At 47.1% G+C, this 10,491-nt stretch overlaps 1 protein-coding gene across 1 annotated transcript in view; it reads left to right on the top strand.

Moving 5' to 3' along the window:
- Positions 1 to 6,566: 6,566 nt before the first annotated feature.
- RPF2 (ribosome production factor 2 homolog) overlaps positions 6,567 to 10,491 on the top strand; it is a 23,608-nt gene continuing 19,683 nt past the window's right edge. The window contains exons 1-2 of the mRNA XM_024216045.2: positions 6,567 to 6,649; positions 8,682 to 8,814. Coding sequence (XP_024071813.1) covers positions 6,627 to 6,649; positions 8,682 to 8,814 — 156 coding nt within the window. The 5' untranslated portion in view covers positions 6,567 to 6,626. The remainder of the gene's footprint in view (positions 6,650 to 8,681; positions 8,815 to 10,491) is intronic.

Here is a 10,491-nt window from a genome sequence, read left to right as displayed (position 1 = left end):
AACACACAATAGCATTGGTTTAACTGAGTATAAAATCACATCTTTAGTTAACCTCTGTATGTAGACCAGGTCTAAATCTCCACTGGCAACAGCAAGAAAATGCAGCTCTACCAGTGATAGCAAGAGAACTTTTGCCCTTTCTACACTACAGCTTCCACTGTAGCAACCACTGGTGGAAAGTTGAGTCCAATATTTCCTAGTGTTAAGCAAGCTTTCTGGTTCTCACACCAGAAGGACAATATCATAAAGCATAGATTAGTAGTTTTTTAAACATAATTTGGTCTAGTGATCACTACACGTGAAATACTCAAGGACAAATTCAGATATAAATCAGAGTTAGCAATGAAGTTTTGGCTACAAGGGAAAACATGAAAGGAAAAAAAACAGTTCATCTTGTTCCTGAGTAACATGGTTCATGGTAGAAATATTGTAACTTTTTGCTTACATTTAAGATAAACTGTTTCAATGGTAGCCTCCTAGCTTAGCATCCTCCACTTTCTTTTGTTCTCAGCTTTGATATAAACACATATTTATGGTCTACTAGAAAATGCTTTTGATTATGTATAAATGTGTCTGTGATGCAGAAAGAGGAGTCAAGGTTTTCAAATATTTCCAGGCTCTGCTCTTCCCTGATAGTATTCTCTAATCACTTTCTTAATAGGATTATGTTATGCTACAGTTCCTATTGTATGTGGACAAAGGTGTATGTCAGAATACATTACGTTTACAAATAAAATAGGTATTTATTCCTAACACCAGCACAACTATGTAATAATCTAGTCATTATGAAATGTAGATTGAGTAATTCATCCCCAACTTTCTGAGTACAGTCCAGAGGCTGGGATAGCCAGTCAAATGCGACCTTATTTCCTTATTCCCCAACCCCACTGTCTGTTCTTCAATGGGGGAGTAACAATTAGGTCTCAGTAGTTTTTATTTCTCTTTCTGAATTCCTTCCACGTTATGGACTTAGATCTCCTGTTGAAATGCTAGCACACAGCGCTTTAGGGGGAAGCTGTTACTCCTCTGTTCTGGGCTAACTCTGGATGCAGACCCAAAAATGCATAAATTTATCTGCAAAGCATTATGCCAGCCTAACTTCTGTCTGAATTGTTACTTGTTCTCAGGGGTAAATGTGCTGTAACTGTTGCAATGGGAGCCTCTGCCTTGCACTGGGGCAGCTAGCAGGTTTGGGCCTTGATTTAAAATGACAGCTGCACCTCCTGCCATGGAGACCTAGTTGATGTGCTATATGTGGCCTCCTTGTCAGATTTTGTTACTGGCAGCAAAATCTGACACTGAGTATGTATCATGTATTGGTTCCTCATCAAAAGATGCTTTCTTTTCTTCTCATGCACAAGATTGACCCTATCAGAATTGGCTTCCTTTCACCTTTCCTCATCCCTCCTTTATTTCAAAAGGGTACAAACAGTTTAAAACATGGAAATAATTTGGCACATGTGATACGTTTGAATTAATTTGTTAATATATCTTATCATAAACATTTTTATTTTTCTACATTTAAAAATACTAACCTTATAACAATTATTAAACTTCAAGATTGGGTACTCTATTTACATATAATTTTAAATGTTCATTTTTATTATTAAATACACTATTGCAGCAGTACTCTCTCCTTAATGTCTAAGGCTTGTCTACACAAATATTAAGTTGTTAAATCTATTACTTTTGGGTGACATTTGACATACCTTGAAAGCTATTAAGAAGTTATATAATTGTTAAAAAATAGCATTATTTTTAAATAATAAAGGTTTTCTTGAGGAAAAACTAATTAAATAAAAATCTGAACTTTATGGATCACACATCTACATAGGGCGAGAACAATCACAAATGAATAGTCAGGTTAGATGGACCAAAACATTTAGGGTCTTAATCTAGCCTAAGGGGTCCACCCCACCCACCCACCCACACACTGTTGTTAAGAGAACTTTTCTGTGCTCTATGCGACACCCACCAGCGTCTTCTTCTCAGCTGTTGACAGGCTATTGATTTGGGATTTTGATTTTTTGTTTCCTCTTAATTAACGGGGGATTCTTTAAAACCCTCAAACCATGTAAGCAAATGTAATAGAATGTTAAACTGTATCATACGGTTCAGCCACTAGGTGGCGATGTGTATCATACCATACCTGAGTGTACAATAGCTATACCTCTCAGCAGTGGCTGCACATTAAAGGATCGTATAGTGAACACATCTGGTGTATGTCTGTGAAGGAAGCTCTGTAGCCAGTCCATATCTGGTACAGAAGCCTAGCCTACTAGTAGCAGTCCTGCAGTCTACATGTACAAGGAGTACATTATACAGTCAGAAGTCAAGGTAGCCTAACTGATGCCAGAGAAGGCAGAAACAGAAGGAAAACAGGAATAAAGGTTGCAAACAGAAGGAACAAAGCAACAAATGTTGCAAGTTTTAAAACATGCTGCCCTTCGGTGCTTCAGGGAACTTCAACTTTGATACACCTTCAGAATGGACAGACTGGAAGCAGTATTTGACAAAATTTTGCATTGCTACAAAACTGCACTAGGCAACTGGAGATATTTAGGTATCTTCTTTATTTTATGCTGTGGGGAAGCAGGCCACACATATCTTTAAATCTTTTGCCTTTACTGAAGACAGTCACAAAGAGGACTATGAAATGGTGCTGACTGTTTGATGCACACTTTATACCTCAAGAAATGTGATTGATGAAAAAGCATGTTTTTACCAGTGAATTCAAGAACCAGGAGAAAATAAGAGCTCTTTGTATGAGCTCTTTTATAAGAGCTCTGCATCCTTTGGCTAAAACTGTGATTTTTGGGACTGCAAAACATGAAAATATCAGATGCAGGATTGTTATTGGGTAACAGACGAAAGCCTCTTATAGCAACTACAGTTAAAAACAGACTTAAATCTATTCACACCTATCCAGATAGCAAAGTTGCCTGTGTGCTGCTGGCAGGCCAGATGCCAGCTCTTGCCCAGGCTGCAAGCATTAGTTAAGAACTGACAAATTTATAGCTGGAGAACAGACCAGTTCCACCTGTATGTTAGTTTTGCTCAAAATAGGTATTAGTCCTATAAGAATCTATTTAGTGTTTAGCCTCTATGAAATGTTTGTAAGTTGCTGCATGCATTAATCTCACTTGTAATGCCAGAATTCCATGCGGTAAGACAATATGTTAATTTATAACTTTGAAAATGTTTGCTCTGACCTTGTGAACTCAGGCAAGGGAATTGCCACAACCCCCTGCACCATCCAGAAGGACTGTCAAAATCAGGTGGGCCATTAAGGAACATCACAATACTAAGGATTGATTAATGGCCCTAATGCACCTGGAAAATGTTACCTGCAAGGAAGCTCAGCCTGTGGGCTTGGAAACTGAATGAAGGAAATAAAACAAAGCCACGGGAAAATTTTCCATCTTTTTGACTGTTTGAACTCTGAAGGGCCAGAGAGTCTAAACTGAAGCCAGAGAGCCTCAGGGGCTGCCTCCTGGATCTGCCCTGAAAGACATTTTGAATTGACAGATCAGTACAACTCTCAAGTATCAGAGGGGTAGCCGTGTTAGTCTGGATCTGTAAAAAGCAACAAAGAGTCCTGTGGCACCTTATAGACTAACAGATGTATGGGAGCATAAGCTTTCGTGGGTAAATACCCACTTAGTTAGACGCAAGCTTATGCTCCAATACATCTGTTAGTCTATAAGGTGCCACAGGACTCTTCAGTACAACTCTGTCACTCTTAGGATTTAGATAACTCTGCGTATATGTTTGCTTGCTTTAACCTTTAAATAACTCCTTTTATATCTTTTTCCTTGTTAATAAATCTTTAGGTAGTTTATTACAGGATGGCTAAAGGAGTCTCTTTGGTGTGAGACCTAGAGTACCAATTGATCTAGGGTAAGTGACTGGTCTTGTGGGACTCGAAGCAACCTGAATATTTTGTGATTTTTGTGTAAGTGACCATTTATCACTTTATAAGTCCAGTTTGGATGGCAAGATAGATTGGAGAGTCTAAGGCAGTGGTGGGCAACCTGCGGCCCGTGGGCCGCACGTGGCCCGTCAGGGTAATCCACTGGCAGGTTGCGAGACAGTTTGTTTACATGACCATCCACAGGCATGGCCGCCCACAGCTCCCACTCAGTGGCCATGGTTTGCTGTTCCCGGCCAATGGGAGCTGCGGGAAGCGGCACGGGCCGCTTCCCACAGCTCCCTTTGGTCAGGAACGGCAAACCACAGCCACTGGGAGCTGCAGGCAGCCGTGTCTGTGGACGGTCAATGTAAACAAACTGTCTCGTGGCCCACCAGCGGATTACCCTGACAGGCCGCAGGTTGCCCACCACTGGTGTAAGGGGACTATCTGTGACTCCATAGTAAGACTGTTATAGTGATGCAGGAGTTCATATGTGTTACTGGCTTGGTGAAATCTAATTATGGAACACACCAACGTTTGGGGTGTTTGCCCTGCTTTTGACTGCCCTGAGGGAGGCATTCACAGTTGTGAGCCACTCCAGACAGTGTGACTGTCTGAACTAGTCAAACAGAAGAACAAAAGGCAGAGCAACTTGAAACTAGCTTACATACTGTAAACAGACACTGTATGAGTGCTAAAAGTCATTACCATAACAGTTCTGAGCTCTGAGGGAGTTCCAAGCTAACTACAAAACATTTTAGACTAAATGCACACGATGTGGAAAGTTCCATAGCTCATGTGTGGTGAAATATGTAATAAATGCACAAAATACTAAGGTAGTCATGGAGCTGACTATAATTACACTCAAGAGCATTGTTTCTGGGATCTATCACGTGTGATGATACATATCCTGCCCTGAGAGTGAAACTGAATATTCATTGGAAGACTACAGACTAAAATTGACTCCAGAGCAGAGGGGACTGTCCTCTCAGAAGTGAAGGGGCTGGAGCACCCACGGGGAAAATTTGGTGGGTGACCGGCAGCTCCCAGCCCCAGCTCACCTCCGCCTCCTCCCCTGAACGTGCTGCCCTGCTCTGCTTCTCCGCCCCTCCCCCCTGGCTTCCCGCGAATCAGCTGTTCGCGCGGGAAGCCTGGGAGGGCAGAGAAGCATGCGGCAGCTTCGCGCTCAGGCCCAGGGAGGTGGAGGCGGAGCGGAGGTGAGCTGGGGCGGGAAGCGGTTCCCCTGTGCGTGCCCCCGGGTTGCCTGCTGTGGGCAGCCCCCCACACACACACTCACCAGCAGCGGCGGGAAGCGGAGCAGCCCGGCCCCAGCCTGCTCCACTCTGCCAGCTCTCAGCCGCGTTGCTCTGCTTCCCGCTGCCGGTGAGTGCGGAGAGGTTGGGGAAAAGACGCCCCCCTGCACTCACCGGTGGCGGGAAGCGGAGCGACGTGGCCCCAGCCCGTTCTGCTTCCCTTGCCCGGGCCCCAGCCGTGTTGCGGGGGGTGAGGGGGAGGGAATGGGAAAGGTCCCTCTTCCCCCCCACACACACTCACCAGCGGCAGGAAGCAGAGCAACGCGGCCCCAGCCCGCTCCGCTTTCCTTGCCCCTGCCCCTACCCCAGCCATGTTGCTTGGGCCAGGGGGCTGGGGAAAGGTCCCTCCTTCCCTGCACTCATCTGTGGCGGGAAGCAGAGTGCCGCGGCTGGGAGCTGGCGAAGTGGAGCAGGCTGGGGCCGGGCTGCTCCGTTTCCGCTGCTGCCAGTGAGTGCAGGGGGGGATCCCTCCCTCCAAGCCCTCTCCCCGAGCGACATGGCAGGGGCTGGGGCGAGGGAAGCAGAGCGGGCTGCTCCCCGTCTCCCGCTAATCCCCTGGGCCACTCTGGGCCTGCGGGGCCCCCAAAAGTGCCCCCCACAGCTCCTGCCTCCCAGACCCTCTGGGTCTTTGGCGGCAGGACCTTCAGTGCTGCCGAAGAAACCCGGAGCGAGTGAAGGGCCTGCCGCCGAAGACCCGACCCGGAGCGCCGCCGGGTGAGTAACAGCGCCGCAGCGGCCTTTTTTTTTTTTATTGCTCCCCCTGTTCCCTCCACCTGGCTATGGCACTGTGTCCCTATAAAATCGGGACATCTGGTTACCCTAGTTGGTGTAGCCCTGTCGGTCCCAGGATATTAGAGAGACAAGGTGGGTTCGGCAATATTTTTATTGGACCAACTTCTGTTGGTGAGAGAGACAAGTGTTCGAGCTACCCCAACCGGAAGAAGAGCTCCGGGGTAGCTCAGGAACTTGTTTCTTTCACCCCCAGAAGCTGGTCTAATACAATATATTACCTCCCGCACCTTGGCCTGCAATGCCACTGCCCTGGCTAGGGGGTGCGGTGGAAAGACGCCAGCCAGGAACGCAACGCCCCACCCAGCTTCTCATTTTTGAGAATTTTGCCCCTGCTGCCTCTCCGTAGCCATTTCCCCACGGTAGTTCCTTTTACCTGTTTCGATCTGAGGGCGGTGACCGCCGCAATTTCTACTGCGCATGCTCAGTAACAGAAAAGTCGCACGCATTCTGCGGCTCCCGAGTCCCAGTCCCTCTGCGTCGAAGCTTGGATTTCTGACGGCGGATGTGATGTCATGACGCAGTGAAGGGACGTCCCTGGACTGGTTCATTGTGGGTCCTGCACGCACGTGTGTGGGGTGGGCGGTGCGTCAGTCTCTCTTGCCGGCGAGATGGAGGCGCTGGACCGGGTGGTGTAAGTGGCGGCTCCGGGGCGGCGCAGGGGCTGGGAGGGCCCGATAGTGCCGGCTGCTCCCCCGCCTTCGGCTCTAGGCGGAGGCCCCGGCTCCCGCGCGGCGGCCGCGCAGCTCAGTGCGGGGGGGTTGCTGTCCGCGGAGTGGGCTGTGCCCCCAGGCGGGCCCCTGGCCAGGAGCTGGGCTCCCGAACTAGTGCAGGGGGGAGAAGAACAGCGTCCCCCCGGGCCAGCTGCCCCGGGAGGCACCGATTCTGCTCCTGTACGGAGTATTAACACGTATCTCCCCGGCTCTGCCCGCGGCCAGCCAGCCGCGAGGGGACGAGAGGCTCCTTCGCGGGGCCTCCAGAGGTGTAAACGCGAAGGAGGAAGGAGTGCTCTGTAGGGTGCTGTGGCTGTGGGATTTGCTGTAGGGGGGATTCGCTTGCTTCAGTTCGTCCTCCAAAATAACCTCCCTAACCCACCCCACTGCAACCAGGGTGATATTGAAACACTTCCTGACTTAATTATTAACCAATCTAAGTTATTAACGACTCAGGATGTTATTACTATGACATTAACCAATTGTAGAATACTTGGTCAGTCATTTTGCTGTGAGAATAATATATATAATATAAAAATAGTAAATGAAACAATGAATATACACTGCTGTGGCTCTTTTGGGTAATGTTGTTCACTAATTTGGCTCCTGAACCAGAGATCTGAGTATCACTGATCTAGAGGTAGGCCCCTACTTTCTGGTCTTGTTTAGCATTTCAGGAACAAACTCTTCAGGCTTAGTAGATCGTTCTTGTCTAGGTGCAGGCAAAATTTTGTTCACAGATAATCCATAAAGGTGGTGCAGTGGTCACTGGTGAAACTGAAATGGAACATCTATCTTAATAGAGGACAGTATGGTTAATTGCAGGGGAGGGCAAACTACGGCCTGCGAGCGGGATCCGACCAGTCAGGACTTTCAATCCATACCACAGGATTGCCAGCCCCATGGCGTTGGAGGGCTAAGGCGGGCTTCCTGCCTGCCCTGGCCACACGCTGCTCCCAGAAGTGGCCGTCACCACATCCCTGTGGCCCCTGGGGGAGGGGGCCAGAGGGACCAGTGCACTGCCCTCGCCTGCAGGCATTACCCCCACACCTCCCATTGGCCAGGAACCGGGAGCAGTGCAGGGCCAAGGCAGGCAGGGAGCCTGCCTTAGCCCCGCTGTGCACCGTTGCCACCCTGGAGCCGTTTGAGGTAAGCAGTGCCGGGCTGGAGCCTGCACCCTTCCTGCACCCCAACCCCTTGCTTGAGTCCCCTGCTGCACCCTGCACCTCTCCTGCACCCCAACCCCTTGCCCTGAGCCCCTTCCTGCACACCACATCCCCTCCCATACCCCACACTCCCTCTGAAGCCCAACCTCTTGCCCAAGCCCTACATTCATGGCCCTGCATAAAATTTCCCCACCCAGATGTGGCCCTCAGGCCAAAAAGTTTGCCCACCCGTGGTTAATTTGTGTTCTAAGGACCCGAATTCAGGTTGGTCATGGTAGCAATTGTTCATTGGCAATTTTTCTTCTAACTCTGTATTTGTACATGATGATACATCATGAAGTAGCAGAGAAGTGCCAAGCGTAACTTGGGCTTTTTAATTCGCCTTTAGGCTGCCATTGATGGGCTCTTAAGGGGATCTTCTCTAGTCCTCATGAGCCATAGTGTGTGGGGCCATGATGCAGAGTTTTGGTGTGAAGGGAAACCATCAGGACTTCAGCAAGGATGTGGAAATATTGCCACACCTTAAATTTCAAGTCAGCAGAATTCAGGAAATTAAAACTTAAGGTCAAAACTTTACCTTCAATTTCAGTAGGGTTTTTTTTGCGGGGGGAGGAGGGGATGTTTACAAATCAAGTAAAGCATTTTCATTAACTCCTTTGTGGTTATTTTGTATGGTACTTGTTCATATTTTTGTTTTATTGATTGAACATCAACCAGCAGTGATTGTTTCAAGCATAGTCTAATATGTTTTGTGCAAGTTAATTTTGTAATTAATTTATCATTGTAGAAAGCCTAAAACAAAGAGGGCCAAAAGGTTTCTTGAGAAGAGAGAACCCAAGCTCACTGAAAATACAAAAAATGCCATCCTCATAAAAGGTGGAAATGCAAACTTAACAGTGACTGAAACACTTAAAGATATTGTAAGTATATTGTTGGAAATATGTGTACTGAAATAAATTTTAACATGGGCTGTGTATCAGGAGTAATTTCACACATTTTTAAAATAAATTGTGTCTCCGAATCCAATATTACCAGTCTTGGTTGTTTTGTATTCCTCCTGCCCCCACCCAGTGTGTGTGACAGTCAATATTGCCAACTCTACCAAATTTAGAGAGTCAGGTGACGTTGCCCACTGCCAGAGGACTGAGATGAAATTACAAAGACTTATGTTTAAAATGCTGCCTCATAGTACAGAGCTTTCAGCTTCTCCCCAAACCCCAGAATTCTAATGAAGTTTGTCCCCCCACCTATTAATTATGCACCTTCTGTGTACTCCCCTCTACCAAGGGTTATTTACCTCCCTCCCACTTCCCAGGCTGGTGTCACAGAGATGGGGAGGAGGCAACCCACTTTTCTCAGGAGGGGAAAGGGAACAGGGAGCACAGCTTCCCTGAGCTGCTGGGCTCTTCCTATTTCCTCCTCCCCTTCTGTGAAAGCTGTTCCCTCTCCCCTATCCAAAAACTCCTCTCAGCTCCTGAGGGGTTGGAGGTTGGCAGGCAGAGAGCTCTCCTCCTGATTGTCTGCCTTCCCTATTTCCCTGTCACTTGCAGGGAAAGCAGACCATCAGAGGGGTTGTGCCCTTCCTCCCCACCCCCTCAAGCAGGGCTGAAATTTGTATGACAGCAGGAGTTTCTCAAATCATTGTGAGACTGGCTCCAGCAGAGGTCAGAATCATGTTTCTCTCAAGGAAATTGAGAGATTTGTCAACACTGCAAGTCTGTAAGTATGTCTACACTTCACACTCCTTTCAACAGTGTGTAGAGTACATATACTACATGCCCACCTAGCATGGGTATAAATAGCAGTGCAGATGGTGAGGCACTCTTTAGGCAAGTAGAATAAAGACATGCCTTGAACCCTGTGAGTTTACCCAGGTATGCACCCTACTCACTGGAGCACTCACTGTAGTGTCCTGCTGCTTTCCTGTTGCCATGCCTAGCCACAGAGAGATTCTCCTGCAGTGGGGAGTTGCTGGAGCTTTTCCTTGCTGCGTACTCTCTGCCGGAGCCTTTCACTTACAGATGTAGCTATGTACTGGAGTATGGATGCAGCTTGCATTTCACTGAACATATCCTACACACCGCCATCAGTGGTTTGTAGTGTAGACATAGCCTATTGCATGTCGGACCAGAACTGCAGTATCTCTGAAGGGAAACGGGATTTATCGCTAATGTGAAAGATGCCAAATCATAAGGACTAAGTCATAGATTTATAGATTCCAAGGCCAAAAGGAAGCATTGTGATCATCTGCATAGCACAGGCCGTAGAACTTCCCCAAAACAATTCCTAGAGCAGATCTTTTAGAAAATTATCCAATCTTGATTTAAAAATTGTCAGTGGTGGAAAATCCACCACTATCCCTGGTAAATTATTCCAATGGTTAATTACCCTTACTGTCAAAAATTTGTCTTATTTCTTTTCTTAATTTGTTTAGTTTCAACTTCCAGTCATTGGATTGTGTTATATCTCTCTACTAGATTGAACAACCAATCACCTTATCCTCCTCTTTGTTAAACTAAATAGACTCAAGGAGCTCAATCACTGTAAGGCATGTTTTCTAATCCTTTAATCATTCTTGTGGCTCTTCTCTGAACCCT

This window comes from Terrapene carolina, unplaced genomic scaffold, assembly GCF_002925995.2.
Source record: "Terrapene carolina triunguis isolate 2854851 unplaced genomic scaffold, T_m_triunguis-2.0 Scaffold42, whole genome shotgun sequence".
NCBI lineage: Eukaryota > Metazoa > Chordata > Testudines > Emydidae > Terrapene > Terrapene triunguis.
This window is presented reverse-complemented; position numbering and strand designations above follow the sequence as displayed.